The sequence below is a fragment of the Hyperoodon ampullatus genome (assembly GCF_949752795.1).
Source record: "Hyperoodon ampullatus genome assembly, chromosome: 12".
NCBI lineage: Eukaryota > Metazoa > Chordata > Mammalia > Artiodactyla > Ziphiidae > Hyperoodon > Hyperoodon ampullatus.
Window position 1 is genome coordinate 19,211,954 of NC_136925.1, and position 27,906 is coordinate 19,239,859.

Sequence of the window (27,906 nt, forward strand, 5' to 3'; positions counted from 1 at the left end):
TCAGACCATATGTGCAGACACTTGAGATGATGAGAGAGTTAAGCTTCCTAGGGTCCTAGAATCAAAGAAACTCTGCTGACCCCCACTGCTAAGCAGGTGCACTCCTTCCACGGGGGGCAACATCTGCCGATCCGTCATGGTCCCACTCGGTGAGGACCCCAAGAAACTTCCTTGGGAAGAAACAATTTTCTCAGGACTGGCAGCCAGTTTGGGGGATGTGGAGAAGTTATATCCATACAAGGCACAGGGGCTGTGTAACCTGAACGTGTTATAGGAACCCTGGTGTGTCTGGTTAGCAGCAAAGGCGTTGCTGGGGGGTGAAGGCATGATGTACTGGAGCTGTGGGGACATCCCGGAAATCTGCATGGACAAGCTTGTCTGTGGGCAGCTGAAGGTGTCCCCATCCGCGCCGCCCATGGACATGTTCACCGAGGCACTGCCGCTCACGCCCACGTAGGAGGGAGTCCTGGGAGGGGCGAAGGTCTCGCCCGTCTGATTGGTGAGCCTGTTGTAGGTCTCGGCCAAGGACGTGCTGTATCGGTTGAGGGTTAGGCTAGAGCGGGCACACGCGGAGTAGTCAGCCGGGGCCAGACTACACAGCTGGCTGGTGTTGGGTCCCAGATGGAAGGCTGGAGACGAGCAAGGGGAGCCGGACAGAAGATGAGGGTGGGTGGCCGCAACGCCATTCCCAGAACCTTGGAGTAAGGTGGAGGAACCTGTATTTCCTACAAAAGAAATTGAAATGTAAAGAGCATCTTTTCCTTTCAACTGTGTACACATGAGCTAGACGGACTTGTTACAAGGGGCGGGTACAAAGACGAAAAGGAGATGGACTCTGCTCTCAGGAATTGTAATTTAATTGAATTCAGACTGAAATATTTTAAACATAGATCCTCTCAATATTTTCAAGGAAATTATCTCCCCAAGGAGTGATTTTTTTTCCCAGAAGATATTAGGACACTATCACATAGAATTTTCACATTTTCTCCCTCAATTAGCTTTCTCAAAGTTTTCTCATTTTTTAATAATAAACACTACAAATACTGACTTTCCTGGCAACTTTAGAAAATATAAATTTCATCTTACTCTGTATCTTGTTCCAAAAGTTCCATCACCTCACTTCTACCCAACTATTACTCTTTCTTTCAGCAGAGCTTCCTCTGGAGCAATATATTTTCTTGCAAGAAAAAAGAAGGAATTCAAAGAAAAGAGCCAAATTGGTCAAAGACACATCCTGCCTCAAACAAACTTGCAAATTCCCATGGCAAGCTTGTGTGCATCAATGACTGTACCACTCAGGGCTACGGAAATAAGGCAACGGTCTAGAACTTTTTTTTTTTTTTTTTGGAGTATAGTTGCTTTACAATGTTGTGTTAGTTTCTGCTGTACAACGAAGTGAATCAGCTACATGTATACATATCTCATTTCCAAACAGAAAATGGTTTGGTGAATCACATGAATCACAAGAGCAGAGGTCCAGCAAATAAACAGTCCTGTGAAATAGAGAGGGGGGTTAACCCTGCATCCAATCAATAACAGTGGTGGCGGCTGACTCCCCCCTCTGGATTTGCTGACAGATTGATGTTTGCAACTTGACGGAACTTAGGGAGAGAAGAGAATTCCAATGGGTTGGATAGGTTGTAAAACCTTCATTGCTCTAGTGACAGTGTTTTATATAGCTTCTCAAAATAATCTAAAAAGCCCAATCTGCCCAACGATAATTATCTAAAACCCAGCAATGCTAAATTCTCAACGGGGCGCTGGGCAGGATCAGACGTAAAATGCCTGAGTGCAGGAGTGGGCCCGAGTCCTACCTACCAAGTAGAGGAGGAAGTGTCATCCCTTTCCGTGCTGCTCCCTCTGAGGAAACACCAGCCCTGGGCTAGTACGAGATACTCAAAGGGGAGCTCAGGGAAGGTTGCCTCAGTGTGCCTGACCCTTCTCATCATAAATACAAGAGAACCCTGCCTAGAGGCAATTCTGCTGAAGGAAGAAGAAGCTGGCAAGAAAGGGTGAACCGGGACCAGCATCGGTAATTATCTGTGAAGTATGCCTGGTACCAGGGCCAACTAGTCTACCTCTAATTTTAAGGAGAGATTTAGGGTAAAGTAAAGGTTATGAAATATACAAACAGCCAAAAACATCCAAGACTTAACTTTTGACCACAACGGCCATTTTCCTGCCCCATCCCCATACCAGACAGAAAAGAGAGGGATCCTGTAATGGGAGGATGTTGGTAATGAGGTCGCCATTATAGAGGACAAGCAATGACTTGTGCAGTTTTCAGTGCCTGAGCATCTAGGCAGGACCTGGCTGTATACGTGACCCAGGAGACTTTTTTTTTTCTTTTTTTGTTTTTAAGACTTTTTTTTTGATGTGGGCCATTTTTAAAGTCTTTATTGAATTTGTTACACTATTGCTTCTGGTTTATGTTTTGGTTTTTTGGCCGGGAGGCATGTGGGATCTTAGCTCCCAGCCCAGGGATTGAAACTGCACCCCTGCATTGGAAGGTGAAGTCTTAACCACTGGACCACCAGGGAAGTCCCTGACCCAGGAGACTTTGTGATTTACCTTGCTTGGGAATTCCAGGTATATCTTCAAAGGTGAGGGTCCGTAGTGAAGGTCTCCAGAATGCATATGACTCCACAAGGGCTTCCAAACCCATTCTAAATGGAAGGGTCAGGATGAGGGTGAACACAAGAAGCCCAGTTAGGAGCGGTTGGAGTTTTCACCCATAATAAGCAGCTCAGAAAACACCACTGGTGTTGACAGTGGCCCCCCACATTGGCAGGTGAGGAGCTTGGCACAAACAGAAAAAAAAATGGTTCAGAGATGAGCTACCATTCTGTCACCAGGAGCACGAGAGGACGGAAACCACCCAGTATGTCCTGTTAACGTTCTCAGAAAACTTAGCTGATCTCAGGGGATAAAAAGCTGTACCCTTGTACTAGGAAGTTGGGGTGAAGAGAGTCCATCCTAGCTGCTGTGAGCCCAAGGCTTTGCTGTGATCTGGAGCTCATCCTCTCTCCCTGTTACACCACTCTCCCTTTGATGCGGAGAGCTCTGCCACAAAAGCACGCCCTGTAAAGAGGCGCTTCTATCCATCATTCGGTGCCTCGGCAGCCAGCTGAGAAGAGCACTTATCCTAAAAAAACTGACTTCTCTCTCAGAGGCATGATCACCACACCCAGGGCAGCCAGGGTGGGCTCTGGGGAAGAGGGGGCAGCCCTGGCTTCTCAACCCGACCTGCGGGATAACCACAGGAAGGGGATCTCACAGGGCGCTCCAGGATATGGAGCTAGTATCAGCAGCAGACATTATTTTAAAGCCCCTACATACACTTAATGAATGGACACTTAGAGAGACAGGATAACTTCATTATGGGCTGCCTACATGGATATATGTATGTTTTAAAACAAGGTGACTACTCTAAATACATAATAAATGTATGTATCTCCTACCGTAAGTGATTCAGATATCACTTCCATACATCAGATAACGAAGTCCTCCAGGTCATAGAAATGAGGCCCTTCACTCAACTAGCCCATTCTCAAGGCCTCACCACTATTTCCTCAACCATCTCAGTGCTAAGCAATTTGTTAATCTAAGTAACATTGTGCTTTTCATGAAATATATAGCTCCACTGTAGGAAATGCCTGATTCCTGAGTATCAAACAGCACACGAACATCTCTTGTGATTGTCAGATACAGTTTTATTTAATACAGATAATCTGTATTTAACGCTGATATTAAAGACAGGATCTATCTCTAATAGCTTAGACTCCACGTGCTACTTTCCCTCCATCCCCAAGTCATGAGCTATGAACTAAGACTAGAGAAAACTCCCTCACAGAGTCACACCCCCTATACAACATGGTGAGAGCTCTCCAAAGACCCATGGTAAGTGACCTGTGCATGCAGATAAAACCATCTTCCCCTGCTTGCCCTGGGCTGCCCTGAGCATGAAGGACAGAGTCTGGCTTCGGATGGAATCAGTGTGCCCCAGAGAGAGGACTATTTTGTGGTAAGGACACTGGATTGGAGATCAGGAGGACTGGGCTGTGACTACAACCCACTAACCTTGAGTAGATGTTTGAAGCTCCCTGGACTGCAGTTTCCCACAAAGTGAGGATTGGAATACAAAGCTTTAAACCCTCTCCTAGCTCTAAAGTTGTTTACCACTAAGTGATTTTTTTCCAAATGAGACATGTTATCTGTGTCTGACTACAAACCAGATCCAAGACCACTCTACTCAGCAATATTTTATGTACATTAAAGTATTGATTGGGGAGAAGTTTGGCAGACTGGTCAGTCCCACATAACAAAGCCCCACATAACATGCAGGTTTCATTTAATATTCAACTTATGAATGCTGGGTGCTGTTTAGCTGATGACTCTATTTTTAGCTTGCACTCAATTTTTAAGACTTTCTAGAAACAAGCTTTTTTTTTTTTTTTGCGGTACGCGGGCCTCTCACTGTTGGGGCCTCTCCCGTTGCGGAGCACAGGCTCCGGATGCGCAGGCTCAGCGGCCATGGCTCACGGGCCCAGCCGCTCCGCGGCATATGGGATCCTCCCAGACCGGGGCACGAACCCGTATCCCCTGCCTCGGCAGGCGGACTCTCAACCACTGCGCCACCAGGGAGGCCCCGAAACAAGCTTTTTTAAGCTAAAGAAGTTAGGACACAGTTTTGTATAAACTGCTTTGTTAAACCACATAGATGAGTTTTCGTAATTGTAGTTTTAAATATTCAGGATACCAAAGTAGTCCTGGAGTGATCTCAAGGGGAATTTACAAAGAGGTAATTCATGAGCATCTATGGGACCTAGAAATTTATTAGCTGTGGAGATGAGCATCAGTGCATTATTTGCTTTAGCAGTATAAACTTTATGATGCTTCAAATACAAACCCACAGACCAAATTTTTAGGGAGAAGTTATTGATCCTCACAAATATATAACCCTACGCTTTAAAGGGATGCTCTGAAAGTGACAGATCTACATGTGATCTAATTTGGACCTATTGATATTTTTCTTGAAGCTGTTGTTTCACACTGCAAGTTCTAGAAAGGATTTCAGATATTTTGCAGGAAACAGTTATAAAATATTTATTAGCTGAATCTGGACGTTTTTTTAAAAAAGCCTTCATTTTCTCTAGTAATGGAGACTTTTCCCATCTAGTTAAAGAAAAGATAAAAGACACCTCCTGCAGGAGTGTAGCCAAGATGGTAATTTATACAAGATGCTTTTGAACAATTTCCACATTTTATCACCTCGCTAATTTATGCTATCAAATGGCCAAGTTTATTTAGTAAAATGGTTATGTTTTTCCTGAAGTATTTAAAGAGAAGAAATTTTTGTACCTTCCTGAGTAAAACATTTTATAGGGTCAACCCTAAGGCCTAACTGAAGAATGAAACTATTCTCAGCACATAAATTCTCCTTCACGTAACAAATGTCTTGCAGGAGAGCTTTTAAGGGCTGAAGCTACTGATTCCTATAAAATAGGCTGCAGAACCATAAATAGCCAGGAAGGTATAATTTTTAATTAAATTGTTTTATAAAGTTTTAAAAAATCACAAGTCCAAGTTTCTTTCTTGTCCTGCATAATTTGTTTATTTCATGTCTAGGGAAAAATAAAAACAGAATGTGTATTGAAAAGCAGTAACAACAGTGCAAGAAAACTGGGGGTATTAAAGAAATATTTTGAATTTTTTCTCATGGGCTTTTTTCTCTATTAATATATGAAAACATATCACCCCTCCCCCAAGTCCTCAGCACCAACACACCTACCTGGTCTTACAGATAACTTTTTTTTTTAAGGAAAATAATACATAAGTTAGAAATCTTTAAAGCTGACCAAATTCTCTCTTTTCATTATAAGTGTCTTTTGCATTTATCAGTGGAAAATGTTAAAATCAGATTTTTTAAAAACTGGGAATACTAATTCATAGATATTTAGCATTCCAAATGGGCACTGAAGAGCTTTTCTATGATAAGCATAAGTCATTTAAATGAGAAAAAAAGTGAAAGTATTCATTTCACTAACAAGAAAGCTATGTATAAGTTCAACATGTTTCTCCTATACTAAGATATTGTTTAAACATTTGGAGTAAAATAAAAATTTTAAATTTTAACAACCTTTAAAAAGTGTTAAAACATAATTTATTATTTTTTGCATGTCCATTAAAAACTTTAAAAGGTTTAGAGTCAGGCAATAAACAGTAGCAAGCACCATGGATGCCATGCTTATATACTCCTGAAACAGCCAAAGGGAAGAAAAAATTTCTATCAAACCTAGCATTGGGCTTCCCTGGTGGCACAGTGGTTGAGAGTCCGCCTGCCGATGCAGGGGAAACGGGTTCGTGCCCCGGTCTGGGAAGATCCCACATGCCTCTGAGCGGCTGGGCCCCCGTGAGCCATGGCTGCTGAGCCTGCGTGTCTGGAGCCTGTGCTCCACAACGGGAGAGGCCACAACAGTGAGAGGCCCGTGTACCGAAAAAAAAAAAAAAAAAACAAAAACCCTAGCATTTGACCTCATGGTACCAAACAAGAGACTCAGTGGTTTATTTTCACCAATGCCTCTGAGTTTTTTTCACTGATCAAATTTTTTAAAACTAATGTCTTTTCATTATGCTGACTTATCTAGAATTCTTCCTGAAACCTTGTAATATGTATCTTATCATCTCCCTTCTACTTAAAGGCTTATCCACTATGACTACTACCCAAAATACACCTTTAAAAATATGTTTAAAGTTATTGCTTCAAAAACGAACTGACAGCAATGTGCAACATGATAAATATAATGAACACTGCTGTATGTTATAGAGGAAAGTTATTAAGAGAGGAAATCTTAAGAGTTCTCAACACAAGGAAAAAAATTGTTTTTCTATTTCTTTAATTTTGTATCTATATGAGATGATGGATGTTCACTAAACTTATTGAGGTCATCATTTCATGATGTATGTAAGTCAAATCATTATGCAGTACACCTTAAACTTAGGCATGCTGTATGTCAATTGCATCTCAATAAAAGTGGAAGAAAAAAAAAAAGACTGCGTACAAGCCATGTGACCCCCGCCCAATGTCAACATCAGTGAAGTCTTTGCTAGAGCCATCCTACAGGAGAGCCTGGACTTAGTTCCTGGCTGTATAGTCTCAAGCCTAAATGCTGCCCCCCTGGAGTTTCAGTGAGTTTTAATAAATTTATTCTCTGCTTTAAAAAAAAAAAAGAACTGAAAGAAATGCAAGGGTCATAAATAAATAAATGCTCTTCTGCTATAACCAAACCACAAGAAGATTCCATCATAGTATTTGGCAAGGTAGAAAAGGAGTCATCCCAGGGGCTTCCTTCAGTCACCTTACCAGTGACCACCCCAGTTACTAGATTATTCAACTTTCAGAAACTCCTCTGAAAAGCAAAGTTAACCACGAGCTAATGCAACAGAACAAAAGCCAAGCAAAGTTTTTCTGCACATGGAAAGAGACATCTAAAATGACTGAATAATCTCAATACAGCAGACAATGTATAGTAGGAATACCTGCAAATCTTCCTACAGGGTGAAGCCCTGTTATTAGTCAGTCTTGTTGATCTGCCTGCGCTAAGTTAAAGGCTACTCCACTCTCATACATTTAGCCCTCACATTGCATGGTGTTTAAATGAATCATTGCATATGAAGATGAAATCAAGTCTTTCTGCAAGCATTTGAGTTTATTCTGAGAAAAGGTCTCTGTCTACACTACCTTGCCCAGCTAATCAGCTGAAAGAACTATAAGTCTGCACTACTGCTTGATTGTTTTCTCTCTACAATTTTAAGTGAAATTGTTCCTAAAATAAGATAATCGGGGATTTTGACCTCATGTAGACACTGCCTATCAATACCAAGTTTTCAAGAAGTATTTCTGAAGTAAAGTGATAAAAAAATGTCTCAAATACTTTTTAAAAACAAAGTGCTTTTAAAAACATTTAAGTCAAAGTCTTACCCTGAAAGGGCATCTGGAGAACGTTAGTCTATCATTACTATCAACAGTTATTTTAGAAAACGTTGCACGGAACTGTATTGGGATAGAATCATATCAATAAATTCAAAAACTCTTGGCACACAGACTAGGGTGGTCTGCTTTTTGATAAAAAGTAATAGAGTGGAATTCATTATTGTAGCTCTCCCACTTAGTACAAACACCATAAAACACGACACAGAAAAAATAAACAAGTGTGTGGCTGTCAGTAGAGCCAAGACAAATTTGGAAACCAAAGAACATCAGCTGTCTTGGCAGTGAGGAGTAGTCTCATATTCTAGTTGGAAATCTGAGTGAACAAGAGTCTCTGTCCTATTTCGAAGACAGATCAATACATAATTGTGACATCACTAAGCAAGTTCTAAACCAAGAGCAGATGCAGAGAGTATTTTGATTTGGGATATTAAAGCCCCTGGATCTTGAGGGGCAGGTTTCCACAAGGCCCCTTCAGAGGCAGCATGCACTGTACACCCTGAGAACTTCCGTTTTCACCCCAGCATTTCACATCAACATTAACCTTAGAAATGGGCAAAATGCCACACCCAAAATAAGTTACATCCAAGGCTCAATGATATTAGTAAATTTAAATCCTCATCAGAAGTGATTTCAAAACCATGTCAGTAAATTTAACTGTTTACTTTGTAATGGAAAATTCACAATAAAAAATCAAATATATTTATCACAGCCAGTATATTTTTCACTAAGACTCACCTGTTACGCCCAGAGTCTCGGAAGCCTTTGGCAAAGGGATTCCTATCTATCTTCAGGCGAGTAATCTGCAGAGCAGGAAAAAAAAATCACGTCAAGTCTTATTATAAATGCCAAGGAAGGTTATTAAAAATGGAAATGATGGAAGAACTATAAGTAACTCCAAAATGAACTGTCAGAGGATGTACTGTGTTCTTCTTCCCTGTTTCTCAGGTATTTTATTATATTAGTAGCAAAGCTACATGAAAATTTCAGAACTCATCTAGACATTCATTTGCTATGAAAAGGACATTCCCCTGCCTCTATTCAAGCTCTGTAATAGATAAAGTTTGCTTTGCTTTTAATATCCCTGGAGAAGGAGATTCTGAATCATCTGTTGATAATTGGCCCTTTGTTTGACAATCTCTCTAAACTAAAGTTCTTCCCTTTATTAACTCTCTGACATGTGTCTGTTTCTCTTGCAGTAGTGGTGATGGGGAACAGCTAATATCCAGCTTCTATTTAACAGCCATTTATATGCTCGAATGTTGTTAACCTTCATCAGAAATAGGCAATATACATTCCTTTAACTTTGTCTCTCCTTGAATCATCTTTATGGCTCTCATCTCCTCTTTTATCTGTGGAGTCGTGACCTGGTCAGAGCACTACAGTGAATGTCTAACCAGAGGTAACCATGACTTGAAGGTTCTAATGGGATTCAATCTTATATATGTAGGAGAAATAAATAATGGCTTCATTTTAACTACAGTTGTAATTTGTTGACTCACAACCAGATTTTTGCCCAGGAAGACCCCAAGATTTGAGTGAAACATTTTTGCAAGTGGTCTAATCGTCTCCATTAAAAACAACATTTTTTAGTTATACCGTCCTGAAATTGACAATAATAAACATCCCATTTGTTTCTTACCAGATCTCCACTTTGCCCAAAGGAGTTAACAGCCTATTTTCTAAGAAACACATTATGCTTTGTTTTCTGTGTTCCCTGGTTTAGTGGAATCTCCAAAGTTAATGAACATCCTTCCTTCTTATTGTGCCATTTTGGCCAAGGACAAATGAACACTGCTGGACGACACTAATGCAAAGAAAGTCACCCTTGAAAAGTCGTCTGCAGTCCCCCTATATTATGCTGTGTATGCTCTCAACCACCTGCCAATCAGCCATGCAACACCTGAGGTAGGTGTACTCCATATGCTACTGTCTTAGTTTGTGGATAAAACTACATTATAAATGAGATAATGTAAGAGTCTGCTAAGTAATTCACCATGTCTGCCACTCTGCCATTGAAAGAAATCTTTATAATTCATTATAGCTCAATTATCTGTTCATTTAAATCACATTTAAAGAACATTTAATAACTTCAGTGTTCATTTAAAATAGTATTTTAAAAAAGAGTACAGATTTATATAATGGTGCCTTGTCTAAATATAGTTTTATCACAATTACTATTATAATGATTTTTATTACTGACATCACATCTGTTGAGTGTACACCATGTATGCTGTAATATGAGTTTTGTGCATATTATTTTATTGAATTCTCATAGCAACTTAGATGTAGTTATTAACCCAATTTTATGTTTCTTTTATACTGGGTTAAGTTTCCTATGATCATAAGGTTAACTGGCCGTAGAACTGGGCTAGCACCCCAGGCTTTAGAGCCCATGCTTGTAGCCACCAAACATGGGCTGCTTACCAATTTTCCAAAAGTTCTTCAAAATAGCAGCCAGGAAGTTTAAAAAAATGAACATGGTTTTTCATTATCAATTTTCTTTTCTTCTAATTTTTCCATCCTCTTAATTGATTTGTCAATATTTGTGAATTGGTGTTAGTCACCAACATGTACCAAAAGCCCACTGCAGCTCATTTATTGTTATCACAGAGGCTAGTAGAAAATACATTTTTAACACAGTTAATTGGGTGCATTGGAGAGAGACTGACAGACAGACAGACAGACAGAGAAAGATGAACTGGGTAACAAATGCCTCTGCTCTTTTCTCCCCATGCAGTATATTTTTCCTTTAAAAAAAAACTCATTTTCTACACCTGACATATTTTAAGAATATCTTCCTAATTATCTCCAGCCTCTTTTTTTTTTTTTTTTTCTGTGGTACGCAGGTCTCTCACTGTTGTGGCCTCTCCCATTGTGGAGCACAGGCTCCGGACGCACAGGCTCCGGACGCGCAGGCTCAGCGGCCATGGCTCACGGGCCCAGCCGCCCCGCGGCATGTGGGATCTTCCCGGACCAGGGCACGAACCCATGTCCCCCGCATCGGCAGGCGGACTCTCAACCACTGTGCCACCAGGGAAGCCCTCTCCAGCCCTTTTAAAGGTTAATTTCATGTTCCCTCCCAAAAGTGTGTATAGAAGTGTGACAACGTGAGTATGAGAGGACAGAACAGCCTGGGCTGTGGGACAGGTGTCGCCACGTGGACGAGAACAGATGAGCCTCTCAGCCCTAAAGGAGGACGCACAGGACAGGGTCCGAATCTCCTAGGAAGCTTTAAAACAACAGAAAACACAACAGAGAGTTTATAAAGTCTAAAATTGTTAACTGAGATGTATATAAATGTAAAGAGAAGTGGAAACCTAAAATAATTCCGCTGACCGTTGAAATTTAAAAAAAATCTACCACAGACCACATCAGCCTCAACTCCATCGCTATTTCTTATGAAAACTGGCCAGAATTGGATCAAATAATTGCCTCAATTCAATTCTCCACCTGCTTGACACGGCTTTAAAGAAGTACATATACTTACTCATATAGAAAAGAAGTATTACACTTCTCAAATTATTTCTAATTTTATGAAAGGATTACTCCACAATCGCTCATCTCTCAGACTATAAGCATATGCATCACCCTCTATCACAATTAAAGCATATCTTGAAAGAAATAGCCTTTTTGTATATATATACTAAAATGACTGCATAGGATAAATGCTTCTGAAATATTTCCCATAATATATGGATGGTAGCTTTAAAATAAAGTGAGCTGTCAAATCCCATGCCCTGTGACACAACTCACTTTCATATCCTACATGTCTATTTCCTAGTCAATACACATGCTTTCTAATTTTAATTATGACATCAGGATTCAATGTCTCAAAATGGAAAGTAAACCTACACTGCCAGTCATGAGACACACTCTGGTCTAAAGAAATCCTCACTAGAGTAGCTTTACATGGGGAATAATGGATAAATAATTGTTATTACAATACATATATATTCTGGATATCATACATGCCAAATGCTTTATGACAACTCATAACATTTAGATACAGTAAAAAGAAGAGCTAGCTTTCAATCTGCACATGAAATTAAACGTCTAGAAAGATCCCAATTCTGAGAACAGTACCTGCTGATTCTGATAGGCGGTGACAGTGGTGAAAACAGTTTCTGGAAAGGAGAATGCCTTCACTCCCTCCCCAGATGGAACAGGCTTGATGGGAGAAAGATCATCCCCACAGTCTTTACGGATGACATGGACTCGCGGTTGGTATTTGTGCATAGAATGAAGAATAATCTATGTCAAGGAAAGAAAAGCCAAATTTGTCAGCAACTTCTGGCTTGACTAAATATTTAACGTGCAAAACGAACCCCAGTTGGAAATAAAAATATCCAAGGCTCTGAAAGTGCCAATTTAATAAAGTATATCAAAATTGGACTGAGACTGCTGGGAAGCTGTTTGCAAAGTGTGCATAAAAATACAAACAAGAAAAAGTAATCACTATTTTGGCAGAACCCTGTGTAAAACCATACGAATGTAACATCAAATTTTCTGTTTCTGAAAACACAAGAATAAATTCATAAGCCTTTTATTTATAATGAGCCTAATGGAATACAGAGTCCAAAACAATAAAACTAAGAGTGAGATTGAAATGATTATTTGAATTCTACCACACCCATCTCCTAAAAATAAGTATTTGCACACCAAGGTTTGCTTCAGAAACATTTTTCCCCTGTTGGTGACCACAACATGTCTATTCAAGGGCAAAGGGATTTTAAGGATACCCCAGGGTGTGACTTATGCGTGGCTCACAAAGTCTCTGGTTTGCCTGGAGAGCCCAGCATCCGTGCTCCCATCATAACAAGGCTTCCAAAACCCAGACGCCTGGTGATGCAAAAGCTCTCAGACTCAGCTAGGGGAATCTGATGATATGGTTCAACTGCCTTCTGCCCAAAGACTCCACTTCTGAGAATTTATCCTAAGGAAATATTCCAAATCCAGAAAAGCGTTTCATATACAAAGATGTGCAGCGCACCATTTATAACAGTGGAAAAACTATAAACCACTGACATGAGTAGACTGGTTAGGTAAATGAAAGTGCACACAGTGGGATACAACATTATTCAGCCATTACTAATGCTTTTAGGACATTTTTAACCACATAATGAAACGTTTCTTTTTAAATCTTAAATTAGAACAAAGGATCCAAGTTGTTTTGCAACTTATCATAACTACATAAAAGTAGACAGTAAAAAGGACCCATACAAAGATATGAAGAGTGGTCATAGCTCTGGATGATGGAATTGTGCATGAATGTTTTCTTCTTCTTTATATGTTTTATACTGTCAAGGTTGAGGAGGTGAGGTAAAGAAATAGCCCTAACCCTCTATGCCTACTTTCTGGAGATCAGCTCGGTGCTTTGTGACCACCTAGAGGGGTGGGATAGGGAGGGTGGGAGCGAGACACAAGAGGGAGGGGATATGGGTATATATGTATACATTTAGCTGATTCACTTTGTTATACAGCAGAAAGTAACACAACATTGTAAAGCAATTATACTCCAATAAAGACGTTAATAAATAAATAAATAAATGCAATGTGTGATTCTGGATTGGAACCCAGAGAGGAAAAAACATGACTAAAAAGATATTATTGTGACAGCTGGAAAATTTTGAATACGGACTGTGTATTAAAAATAGTATAAAAATAGTATATGTCAATGATTAAAAAAAAAAGAAGAAATAGCCCTACCCAATGGGATTTTCTATTTGCTGCCAGGAATCCAAATTAAGGTATTCACTAATGAGCTTACTTAATGAATCTATATCTTTCCTGAGCTATACAATTTGAATTCAGGTTTTGAGGAGTTAGGAGTTTGGAGAAATGTTTAAAAAAAGGTCTGGGAAAAACACAGTGTTTGGTTGACCTGCCTCATGTTTTTCAGGATGTGCGCAGTTTAATAAGCCAAATTCAGAATCACTGGTCAGCCCAAACACAAATAGCCCTCTACCTGTAGAGTGTGTTTGCTGCCCCAAAAGGATGTCTTTACACTCTGTTATTAACCAACAGTTTGGGGTTTTTTTTAACCCTAAAATTTTCTTTCTGTCAGTGGAGGAAATGCCTAGATAGCAGATCTAATGATGGTACCCACCAGACATTTTTGATGGAACAACAGCATGAGTCTGAGGAAAGGACAAGGGGACAATAGCCTTCATCATCACCCAGGGACACACAACACAAATCAGCAACCTCTGGAAAAGTCTTTTTCCAGGTTTAAGAAAGGACAGAATTTCAACTAACTCATTCATGGCTCACAACATCAGTGTAAAGTGTTGCAACTGGAAAGTTTTTAAATAACTAAAATTAGAAAATAAAGCAGAAAAATAGAGTGTGCTGCTTGTAGTAAGGATAGGTACTGTTTTCCAAAACACTGTCTGTTTTCTCTCTCTCTCTCTCTCTCTGTGTGCGTGTGTGTGTGTATACACTAAGTCTAACATGAAATGTATGTCTGGCAAAAGTCAGATAAAAAGTATGAAAAAGCAAGATTTAATTCTAATGATTCTAATGATTAGCAAATTCCAGAGCAGACTAAAAATTGGAAAAAGCCACTTTACATTAAACAAACAAAAAGACAGTGCATAGCCAAGAAGACGAGAGTGAACTGGCTTGTAGTGACGGAAACAAAAATTCATTTGGGTTTCTGTTTACTAGTCAATGAAAAGTGGGTTCTTGTTTTATGAAGTCTTTGTTCTCTCAAGCAGATTTCTCTATATAGCTATATACACTTTAATTTCATTTATTTGTTTATATCCTTACGCAATCTCCAAAATGACTTAAGGCGGGGTATACTGGGGTAGGGTACAGAAATAGATGAGGCATGCCCATGTTTGTACATTAAAGGGGAACTGCCAATAGTAACCTGAAAATTATTCAAGAAAAATAATATACTTTCAATATGATCTATAGGAATGTAGTATATCCCTGAAAATTTTAAGAGAACGCTAAACGAGCCTTAGTTATTCTCATAAAATAGCATTATTTGCTTTTTTTTTCATTATTTGCTTTTTAATGAACTACCAAAGATATAATGACAAGTGTTCAAGAATATTTTTTAAACATCTTTATTGGAGTATAATTGCTCTACAATGGTGTGTTAGTTTCTGCTTTATAACAAAGTGAATCAGTTATACATATACATATGTTCCCATATCTCTTCCCTCTTGCATCTCCCTCCCTCCCACCCTCCCTATCCCACCCTTCTAGGTGGTCACAAACCACCTAGCTGATCTCCCTGTGCTATGCGGCTGCTTCCCACTAGCTAGCTATTTGACATTTGGTAGTGTATATATGTCCATGCCACTCTCTCACTTCGTCCCAGCTTACACTTCCCCCTCCCCGTCTCCTCAAGTCCATTCTCTAGTAGGTCTGTGTCTTTATTCCCGTCTTACCCCTAGGTTCTTCATGACATTTTTTTTCTTAGATTCTATATATATGTGTTAGCATACGGTATTTGTTTTTCTCTTTCTGACTTACTTCACTCTGTATGACAGACTCTAGGTCCATCCACCTCACTACAAATAACTCAATTTCGTTTCTTTTTATGGCTGAGTAATATTCCATTGTATATATGTGCCACATCTTCTTTATCCATTCATCAAGAATATTTTGCTTATTTAATAGAACAAGTAGAACGAGGAGAGCCACTGGCCTTATAAACAAGGAGACCACAATGATAATGCCCATTTCTGAAACTCAAATAATTATATCTGATCTGCATGTTCTGTGCTCTCTGTTCTGTTGAGATGGAGGATGTTTTTTCTTTGGGGCATTACCTAGTAGCATAGATAGTCACATGGACCTCTATCCATAAACACGGGGTGCTTTCCCATGTGAAGGTTAATACAGTTTTTTCCCACATTAAAGATACTAGGTTTGAGTCAAAAGAAGCACGATGTTACGTATTTCTGACCTGATCGGCCTAAAGTGCCTGTAGTTTGACAGATACACCACCTGTCCTTTACAAAACAGCTCAATAGGGAAACACTACTTGCTGACTCTGGAAATTTTCTACATGACCTAAATGCCAGTGTTGGAACAAGTCAAGCAAAGGACCAAGAAGGAGCAGATAAAAAAAACCCTGGCTCCCTGCATTTTTGGTGATACCAGATGCAGACTTGCTTTCAATGGTAGGCGTCAGGGTAGTTACACAGGGTCTCAAGCTCCATAGCAAAGTGGCTTGGGTTTTGTTTCAAGTGTGACTTTGTGTATGAAGCACTCCTTACAAATATGGACTTTCAAATTCATCAGCTCATTTGAGTCACTCAAAATTCTCTGGTTCCAATATAACCCATGAGAGAACCAAGGCCCAGAGAGTCAAAGTTTTTTGCTTATGAACCTTAGACCTCTAAGCTATGGCAAGTTCCTTCCATCAGGGAGATCTAGCAATCTCCCCTGTGACCTCTTGCTTCCGCATCTGATTCTCGAGCAGAAATGGGAAGAGGGTGAGGACAAACTCAGAGCTAGGGTGACTGTATCAGTGAATCCTCAGCAGCTGGAAGAACAGACCCTCTGACAAGTTTCCTGGCTGTGGATGCTTGACTGTGCTTCCTTCCAAAGTATACCAGCACTGTGGGTACAAGTCCTGCCCTGGTTTAAGGTGCACCATTACCTGTTAAATGTCTTCTAATTCTGCAGGGAAATGTTCACCTAAATGTTTCCCTCCAGACAGCAAATTCCAAGTGAAACATGCACATGATGAGAAGGAAATACCCCACCCAAGCATGCTGACCATCTACCCCCAGGTAATCCAAGGACCAGTCTTGGTTTGTATACAATCCAAGACAAAGCTGACTATGGTCTCCCCAAAGGGCAAGTAGGGATTATAAAGTCTTCACAACATTCAAGATTAGCTGTGGAGATTGAAGTAAGTCAGAAAGAGAAAAACAAATACTGCATGTTAACACATATATATGGAATCAAAAAAAAATGGTCTGAAGAACCTAGGGGCAGGACAGGAATAAAGATGCACATGTAGAAAATGGACTTGAGGACACGGGGAGGGGGAAGCGTAAGCTGGGATGAAGTGAGAGAGTGGCATGGACATATATACACTACCAAATGTAAAATAGATAGCTAGTGGGAAGCAGCCACATAGCACAGGGAGATCAGCTCGGTGCTTTGTGACCACCTAGAGGGGTGGGATAGGGAAGGTGGGAGGGAGACACAAGAGGGAGGAGATATGGGGATATATGTATATGTATAGCTGATTCACTTTGTCATAAAGTGGAAACTAACACACCATTGTAAAGCAATTATACTCCAATAAAGATGTTTAAAAAAAGACATACATGTGTAGTCCTAAAAATTATAAGATTAATTTTTCTTAACTTTAATAAAAAGTTGACATGCTAAACAGAAAAAAAAAAAAGATTAGCTGTGGAGTGGTGGGACGTTTCTATATCTCTAGATTCTCACCAGTATTCCTCTCTAAACAATTCTTGGTGTTTGGAAAGATGAAAAATCACTTTGGGGAAAATCACAATGGCACATAATCTCATGTTTTGTGCAGCCCTAGGTCCACTCACAGACCCATGACAGTTTGTTTCCTCCAATCTCTCTGTGTTTAATAAAAGTCCCAGGTCTACATGGAGTTCTCAAGTCACCATGTTGAACACTTGTACATCTTTAGCAGAATAAAACTGGGAATTGAGAGGACAAAAAGTAGGAAATTAATTTAGAAAACAAATTAGAAAATTACCTCGCATTTGAATCTACAGCTTGATTGGTTAGAGATTAGTGTCACTTCCTTTAGAATTGGGGGGTGGGGAGGCTCAACTGTATGAGGGCAGAGAGGTGAGAGTCCCTGAGAGATCTCTGCATCAGGAAAGGGACTGCTGAATTAGTCCCATCACAATGGTACTGCCGTCTTCTCAGACGCTGAATCACATCAGCAATAGAATAAGAAATGACTTCCTACACTCTAATCTAACCTTATTTAGGGTCATGAAACTGAGCAAAGAAATACAATAGATACCTTCTTCACAGAGCCTTCCCAATCTCTCCTGGCTGGAACAATGTGGCAGCTGCACTGCTCTGCGCTGACATCACGATCACCTGTGTGCCTGTCTTCTCTCCCCATCTAGGCTAGAAGATCACTGAAGACAGAGACTATGGCTTCTTATCTCTTACTACATTTTACAAAGTCTTCAAAACTTTGTTTTTAAATAAAGAACAGAAAAGAGCATTTTCCCTCCTACCTTCTCCTCTAGTATCAAGCAATAGGTACATTTTTACTATTTGCAAAGGCAATTTCCTTGCTTCCAAAATGCACAGATACATATTATTCTCTCCCTATTCCCTGCACACACTAATTACTTTCCTTTATTAAAGTATTACAACCTGTCACAACCTTAAAAGAATTTTACTGGAAGATGAAACACTTCTATAGATTTTGTCTGTTTTCTGCTATGTTTTTATTTTTTTTAAGAGTGGAATTTTATAATTATTTAGGTATAAACAATTGTGGCTCAAGTTGCAATCTATTCTTTTGTATTTTAAACAAATGCTGTGTGATAATTAACGTTATGTGTCAACTTGGCTAGACCATGGTACCTAGATGTTTGGCCAAACACCAGTCTTGATGTCCTTGTGAAGGTACTTTTCAGTTGAGATTAACATTTAAATCAGTAGAGTAAAGCAGATAGCCTCCATAATGTGGGTGGGCCTTACCCAAACAGTTGAAAGACTTAAGAGAAAAAAGGTGGAGGTCCTCTGAGGAAGAGGAGATTCTGCTTCCAAACTGCCTCGAGACTCAAGCTGCAACATCAGCTCTTCCCTGGGTCTTCAGCCTGCCCACCCACCCTGCAAATTTCACACCTACCAGCCACCATAATTGTGTGAGCCAGTTCCCTAAAATAAATCCCTCCTCTATCTCTATCTCTATTTCTATCTATATCTATCTGTATATCTATAACTATATCTATACTGTCTATTGGTTCTTTTCTCTAGAGAATGCTGTTTTAAATAAAGTCTAGTGAAATTATGAAGTTAAAATCAGATAGATGGATAAATTACTAGATCTATATCTAATTTTTTAGATATGGTAGATATTAGATATAAAGCCAGTAATTTGATCTGAAAGAATTTGAATTATAGAATGACTATATTTATTTAAATTACTTAAAGGAGTTTGGCCCTTATATATGACAGTGTATAGCTTTTAGACCCACTTATCTCTTTAAAAGATATATTCTCAAACTATAGAACTCAGAAAAGCAGGGTATGTTTAAGCTTTGAAAACAGGTAACACTTAGTGCCATTTATTTTTAAAATTTTTACTGTAAAAAAAATTAAAGACTCCTCATGGATGCACTGGCAAAATTTCACAGTTGGCTCCCTCAATGAGACAGAAGAAACTAGTGTTCTTTCATTGAAATCAAATGAAAAATAACTGTTACAACCTGACTGTGTATATACAGAAAAAAAAGAAGAGAAGCAAAGTAATACACTAAAGTACAGGGCATGAAGTTGGATTCAGAAATAAACTGTACACTGTTATTTTCTGATTCTGGTTTAGAATATGAAAGGCAACAATAAACAAAAGTCCTGGCAGTTTGAGAGAGATGAGTCTTAAAAATCCAGATGCTGCATCTGTACCACAATGAAATTTGTACTTGAATGTCTTCATTAAGGTCAATTTGCTTAAGATATTATCTAGCAACTTACAAATCACATCCTGTCATCGCTGTATTACTAGCTTATGACAGTTTGCATTTTTGTTTGAAAAGATTGGCCCATAAATATGCTATCTTCATGTCACCCCTTTGAGAAATGAACTAGTTGGTATTCCTTTTACGTACCATATATGTTCTTAAAAAGGCATTTCAATCCTGCTTCAGTCAAAACCCTCTCAAATAACAGAAACCTAATAGAAATGCTAGCATTGAGTGGAAATCAGCATGTATCCAGAGTTACTTATTTATTAAAATAATAAGGGTAGTCTTGCCTAGGAACAATACTGTGTAAAAATTAATAAGGTGTTAAAAATGACTATATTATTGAAATGGCTGGCTTTAGCATATATATCATTTTTCAGCAGTTTTAAGATGAAAAGGAATTATTACAACGTATTTGACACCTTAGATGTTATTACAAAACAATTGGGAGCTTGCAGGTGGAACACGCGAACAGCATAAGCCTGGGCTGTCATTGAGAAGCATGAGCTTCAGCTGGAGAAAGAACTGGATGCAGGCAGGACACAATAAATCATTATCACTGTTCACCCAACTGCCAAGAACTCATATTCAGAGTATAATAATTGGCACCTCACGGGATTTCAAACAAATGTTTTGGCTAAAAATGGCTGCCTGAGGTTCTTTCATTCCAATACAAATGCAATATCTAGTTTTCCCTATTAAATGCTTCATAGAATACTCCGGCCACAGGCATAATCTCTGATGCAACTATAACCTAGATTTTGCGCAGACTGTGCACAGGCTAGTCAACCAGGAGAGGAATTTCATGATCTTAGAAAAGTTCATTTCCTTCAGGCAGGCACAGTACAGATACAGCCCACGCCATCCAATGGAGGCAAATTAGGGAGGTCATGTACTCACGTGGCCTTGGTCATCCAGTTCATTGTTGGTGAGCTTCAGCTTGTCGAAACTGATCACTTGTCTCATCCAAGTCTCCCCTGAGGCAGGCGAGTCCGGATGAATGTACACCCGGGGTGGCACAGGGGAATCAGCGTTGCCCGCCACCATCCATTTAGAGCTGTGGTAAACATACCTAGAAGGCAATGACAAGGCTCAGTTTGTGAACTGTTGCTTTCTTGGAATTTCCAACTCAGTAGACTCAAACAAAATGTGCACCCTTTAAAAAGTCTCAAATTCGACGATTTGCTCTTTACCTTCAATGCATATAAAATAAGAATTCAAGCGCTTTTTAAAAACTCTCTGAAGCAGTGGTAACCTACTGACCACCCAAAGTGGTATGTTAAGGATTCAGTGAAAAATATGCACACTATTCCCACCATAAATGCAAGTATTTTAACTTGGATGAATCACACTTAAACACATTAGACATTCTGTCTGTATTCTGATGTTTTCCATTTTTCATCTGGATGTTCAATTGACATGAAGAAACTAAGTTGTCAATCTCCCCTTTAAGGAAATCTCAAAAATACTTGAGAGTTATATCTTAAAGTGTCCCACTTTCTTTATCACTTCCCATTTTACGCTTATGTTCAAACTGATGAGATAGATGGTAGAAAGACAAGGGGAAATTGTCAGAACTTTCAGTAAAGTTATTTTCATAGGGAAAAAAGTTCCATCTATTATCATTTATAATTATTTTTTCTAACTCTATTACACTATAAACTGAGGATATTCCGTTTAATTTTAAAAGTTTGTAAAATCATAAAACATAGGCCTTTATCTCCTGTATTTCTCTTTTTTTTGACTATTGTAAGAAAATTCTTTAAATTTTTTTATACCACTAATTAAAATACACATCAAACTTTAAAAATTATGATATATCTAATTAACATTACCTTTCTAATTAAGAGATAAAACATCTTATTCTATTTGTTTGTGTATGTCAACTATATTGACTCTGTAAAAATTATCATTTAAATAACAATGTTTCAAGTAGTATATAAGACAATAATGTTTAATCTTATATTCAGACCATCATTTATTAATGTTAATTTAAAATACACTAATTCAAAAACTAGAAACTAGTATATCGATGATTGACTTAGAAAAGGGTAGAAAATGAAATTATATACTTCGATGTTTTTCTTCCATTTGTTTTAAAATATGGCATACAATTTAAAGCAAAAATTTACAAATAGTCTCAGAGAATTCTACCAGTACATATGCAAATTTCTTTTTAAAATAGCATGAAACATTTTCATAATATCTCTGGTGAGGCTCACTGTTTCAATATGGTCACACATTTCATTCTCTTTTGAGTTCAGTATGCCTTCTATTCTTTAATTCCTTTTCTTGGGAAAAAATACATTATCACAAAATAAAGAATAATAATAAAAACAATTCCCCTTAATTGATATAGTGCAATGTCAATAAATAAGCTCCTAAGTGCATGGCCTTTTGTGAATATTAATTTTACATTCTAATAAATCACAATCACTTTTCATTTCACCAAATACCATTCTTTGAGAGCAGAGAATAAGCCAAAAATATTTGTTTCTACCATTATTGAAAAAGTTGGAAAATAAAATGCAAATCTTAGAAATGCAAGAAAAGCAGCACAATGGGTATAGAGCTATTGCCAAAATAAATAGAGTAATATGCTCTGTCAAAACCTTGAAAAAGTATGCATATTGAATAGTTCAAAAATCCACACCCACTAAGAGAATAAATGCTACGTGTTACATATTCTTTGTGAAACATCCTCAACACAAATGCTAAAAACAATTTTTTTCTTGAGAAGCAATATAAGTGAAAGCAAATTTATGTTTTATAATTTGATCTTTTATAATATGGCATCTTAATACTAATACTTGAAATTTTTCTTGCTTTATGTGTGAATAATAAGGATCAGTTAAGTAAAATAAACCATCCAAAATATATGGAAGAGATTTGGAGAAAGAAATAGAAGACAAACTTAGAAGAAAAAGGAATAATTTCTAAGCTCATTAGAATTACATTGTCTTCCTAAGCGCAAAACCCAAATTAGAATATGGATTTCAAACCAAGTATACTTAAAGAATAAACTTCAATGCCTTCTAGCTTCTATCATGTAGCAGATAATTTTAGCAAAGCTCCCTAATGAAGTATTTAATTAAAATAAGGGATACAACTTATACACAAAACACAAATAAAAATGTCCTTTTTATTACCCATATTTTTAGTATTCCATATGTGCCTGTACTAATTAAATCTGTACACTTTTGACACCATAAACCTGTTTCAAAAAAGCGACTCCCTAAATCTTAAAGAGTAATAAAAACCAAATCTGATTTCATTTAAAAACTTACTAAATGCTCTAGCTGTTTATTTAAAAGGCAGAAACAAAGAAATGTAAAGCAGCATCTTCCGATTTTCCACTCAGAATTTCCTTTTTTAAATGTTAGCATTTTTTAAAAAAACATCTTTATTGGAGTATAATTGCTTTACAATGGTGTGTTAGTTTCTGCTTTATAACAAAGTGAATCAGTTCAGCTCCTCAGGAAAATAAAAAGAATTGCCATTGACGACTGTTGATTTGCTTACTTGCAGAAGGAAAAGCAAAGGTTGGTTTGATACTGAAGAAAGTATCTTTTCCAACTTTACTTGATATCTAGATAAATATATTCTCTCAAAATCCAAACACTACAAAACTTTAAAAAAATTACTGTGTTAACTACGAGCCAAAAAAACAACAGTAAGATAACAAATTCATTGCCAGCTTAAAGATGTCTTAATATAGTAATGAATTGAGATTTTTTTTTCTAAATTGTAAAATATCTTCAATAATTTTCTCAAATTAAAGGGAAAAAAGCCTGTGAAGAGTTATGATTTTGTATGTAACACAATAAAGGGAATTTATATAAATGTCCAAAAAATCACGAAGAAAATGAAACAATTTGTTAACTATTATGTATATCTACAAACTTGACTCAACATTTCGCCTCAAAATCCTAATCAAAATGTGAATCAACATTAAAGTCACATTTAGTTTAGCAACACTAAACTGACCCCTTATTAAAATTCCTCAACACTTAATGACATTTCTGTATCTACTAAAAGCAAAACACAATTTTTTTTCACATTTATTGCAAGAGAAGGCACCCTCCAGACTACTGGAAGTGACAGGGTTTGGATTATGGATCTGATAATTCTACAGGCTTCTGGAAACAAATATCATAATCAGCACAGATTAAATAGGCATATCCTGTAAAAATCCCAGCGTTTTCTTATCCTCTGTACCCAACTGATCACTGTACCTGTATCTTTTGTTGTCCACTGGCACAATATCCATGGCAATGTAATATTGCTGGTGAGGATCTAATCCTGATATCTTCACTCTCATTGCTGGAAACATGCGCCTATGTATAAGGGAGGGGAGGAAAGACAGTTTGGGTTCTGTTTTTGTTTATGATTACGCTTGGAGAATGAATAAGCAAAGAAAACTCTCGAATCTGTATTTTTCACATGGAAAAACTTATAACATTCACTTTGGTAATGTAATTCAAAGAATCTGAACACAGGACGTATCAAAACTGAGTCATTTAAATGTAATTTGTTGTACCCTGTACTTGCATTCCATGTTTACTGAAATGTCAGTATAGCTAAAAGCAAAAAACCAAAAAATCGTACACTGCAGAAATAATGGCACAGAAAGCACTTCATTTTTTAAACAAAAATCGGTAAGCAGATTAACTTTAATAATACAAATAATAAAGTGTTCCGAATGGTAGAAACAGAAAATTTGAATTTCTAAAAGTGATAAAATATATTATAATGTGAAATTTTAAAAGGGTTATAAAAAAAAAAGTACAAGGAGCCAATGTGCCATGCCATAACCAAACAATATGTTCTTTATTGAGACAGAACTTCCTGTCTGCAGCATGGTAAAGGTGAAGTGCAAAAGTTGCTCTAAATTTGAAAGGTATAGTAAAACTTCTTTATTGAAAGCAGAAACTAAACACAATGTATATTTACCAAATCATTCCTTCCCCCACCAGACCCTGAAAATACTTTCGGATTTAACCACACTTACTCAAAACTTTGCTAATTAAAACAAATGAAAATCCACATTTCTCTTGGCTTCCCAGAGATGCATATAAAAGGAGATGTTAAAATAAACACACCTATCTTTTTAAAAGGGCACAGCAGCAAGGAATACAACAGCAAATTATTGTATATAAAAAAACAAATAAAGCAGTTCTCTTTTAAAAAAACAAACAAATTTCATCTAATGATTTATGTCTAGGACCCTTCTGGTTAATCTAATTTTTGCTAATTTAACCTTATAACACAAATTTTAGTACTGTTATTTACCAGAAATGTTTCCTATAACAATAAAGCCATTAAAGACCACTTCCAGAGAAAAGAAAGTCCATTATTCCTAACTAGGCATGAGAACAGTTTAATACGCTGGCTGTTTTAGTGTTATTTCAGTGCACCTGTAAGATAAAGAGTAAAGGTCTTTAACTACATCCTTTATAAGACAACTGTTGCTTTGTGTTGTTGAAGACTGAATTTGGATCATTAATAAAAAGCTCTGTGAAAATGTAGAAGGTAGCATATGGATTCAATAAAATATGTTTTAGTAATTTCTAATAAGTTTGGATACTTTTATGCTGTCCAGGTTTTTGCCATGTGTACTCCCTGAAAGAGTTGTGTGTGCTTTTTAAAGTTTCTTTTAAGGAAGATAGTATTCACCGATTTCACTGCACTAAATGAACTGAAAACACTAAAACGCAAATATTTCTGTCCCTCCCTCACATTAACAGGATCTGTGCAACAAATCAATTTATTTTACTAACTGACGGATGTGAAAATTTCACACTTTCAAAAAAACAGATATAACTTACAAGTTTTTTTGGTATTCCTCAGCAAATTTAGGCTAATTTGTTGGATTTCATTTAGAAAAAAAAAAAGTAATCACGTAACTGTGAATCTATAAAAAGAATGGTTTTTTAAAATCGGGGCAACAGTTTTTGCAGGGATTAAGCATGTATTACTAGTGATTCCACTAATTTTCATCCTAATCTAATATCAAAATAGCATAACACATCACATTGTCATACTGCCAGCAAATCTTTTGATAAAGAACCAACTGGAAGTTTCGAATCTAAAAAAGCAAATGATAGTTTGCTAAAGAGTAAACTGCGTTTTATTATAAACGGGGGAAGGGGTGGATAATCTGTTCCTTAATTTCAGAAACATAACTAAAGCCTAAATAAATGCCTGAACAGATATTAAGTATGATCACGAATCTATAACTACCCTGCATGCGGATTATCAACAGTAACCGCCCCCGCGGCGACAGCGATTTTCTCCTTATCATCCAATGAGAGGACAGCCGGGCTGTGCCCCTCGCCGGCCGACTGCACTCCAGGTTAGGTAGGCAAAGCCAGTCTCAAAAATGAACCACTACCCGGGGCCTTGTCTGCAGAAACTGCTAACGAGAGACCCCACAGCTCTGGCAGGTCCTTCTTCCCAACCCACCAAGAGGTGGGGTGAGGCCAGAGCCGGGGCCGTTCGCGCCAGCGTGCCCTTTACCTGCCGGCCTTGGTGATGATCATCTCCGTGCCGATCTCGTGAAAGCGCTTCCACAGCTCAGCTCCCTGCAGATCCACCCGAGGGGCCTGCGGCGAGGGCAGCGGGGTCCCGGGCCGGGCCAGGGCGGGCACCGGGGACCCCTTCGGGGAGTCTCCTGGGGATGCCAGTGGGGAAGCGCCCTGCAGGAAGCCGTCCTCACAGCCGCCTGGGCAGCAAAGGGCAGAGAGGGGTAACCGGTGAGGGCTCGAAATGGGAAGCCTGGTGGGGAGATGAACCCCCGAGGGCGGCTGGGGAGAGGAAAAGGACCGCGAGGAAAGGGGAAGCTTTCTTGCCATCCGGCCCTTACAACAAACAGGCCCATGAGTGGGTAAATACGCGCTCCGCCAGCCAAAGAGACGGACACTCGACGCTCAAGTAGGGCCCTCTCGGCCCCCAAGTCTCAAGTCCCGCAGAGGCGTGCGGCCAGCGTCCACCCCACCCTCCCTGCTTCCGCCCGGTCAAGGCCCCAAAATAAGTTTTGTGCCGCAGCCGGAGTCTGGGATGCATGCCCAACGGAGCCTGAGATGGGTTCCCGAGTCCAGATCCGCCGTGCAGGCCCCGACACACCCCACGCCATGGAGAGCACGGAGCAAAAGCGCCTGGCGCCCCGGCTCCTGGTCCCAAGCGCTTGGGCCTCCCTTCGCAATAGGCGTCCGAGGCGCCTTGCTCCGGGCCCGGCCGGCATCCTCTAGAAAGCTCTTCAAACACCGCTCTAGCCAAACTCTCCGGCCGCCCGGAGCTTCTTAGCAAAGCAGCAGCGGGAAGAGAAGAGCACGAAAAACAAGCCCACGATCGCCGTCGGCCTTGGCAGCGGGAATCGAGAGAGGAAGGCAAGGGAACCGCTCAGCTACCCCTCGGGAAACCACGTTTGCAAATATGCCGCCCTCTTCCTGGTTTGCCCAAACCGTTTAGGCATTCGTTTCGGTTTCGGGGGGTGGGGGTATGCCGTCGCTCCCCCCACTCCCATGCTATTAAAAGTTAGGAAAGAAAAAAGAGCACCCAGGGGCTGGAAGCCCAAGGGAGGCAGATGCGGAAAGCACAGATCTGCACCGCCTAGCGCCGCAAACTGCAGCTGCTGAGGGCGCGGCGTGAGTGGGCGGCGGCGGCAGCAGCAGCCTGAGAAACCAGGCTGAAAGCGGCATTTTACTGTCTGGAGGGTGACCCGAGTTGCGCGGCGAGAGCGTCCAGGGCAGCGCGAGCTTTGCGCCCTGACACCCAGGCTAGCGCGTTGATGGCTGAGTTGCCCCGGGCGCACAGGGACACCGCGCGCGCGCACGCCCACAACTCGCAGTAGTTGAGGTTCTCCGCGGCGGTACTGGCCCGTGGGACCGGGAGAGGACGTCTAAGGAAGAAGTTTAGGCGGGAAGGGGCCGACTCACCCGCGGCTCCGCGGGAGCCGCAGCTCCGCTCCAGGTCTGCGCAGCTCCGGATGGGCCCGGATGCCGCCCCAGCCGGCGGCGAGAGCGCAGTGCCTTCGTCTCCCTCAGAGGAGCCCTTTTCTCCGGCGGCGCCGCCGCGGCTGCAGCCTCCGTCATCTAAGGCCCCGGGCGCCTCCTCCGCGCCCAGCTTTCGCCTCTTCTTCTGAAGCTGTTGCTGCTTCTCGGCGCCGATCAGTGCCTCCACGGAGAAGGCGTGCGCCTTAAGGCTTAGCATGCTGCACGGCGAGCCCCTCCGCTTCTCGGCCAT

The 27,906-nt window shown here is 39.6% G+C and overlaps 1 protein-coding gene across 1 annotated transcript; it reads right to left on the minus strand.

The window, feature by feature from the left end:
- On the minus strand, positions 1–27,906 carry TBX18 (T-box transcription factor 18; the record flags this gene model as incomplete). The annotated part of the gene is made up of 8 exons (XM_079716774.1): positions 1–725; positions 2,572–2,666; positions 8,729–8,793; positions 12,077–12,244; positions 20,563–20,734; positions 23,898–23,999; positions 26,182–26,386; positions 27,600–27,906. 8 exons carry the CDS (start codon positions 27,904–27,906, stop codon positions 1–3), a joined length of 1,839 nt encoding a protein of 612 aa, XP_079572900.1.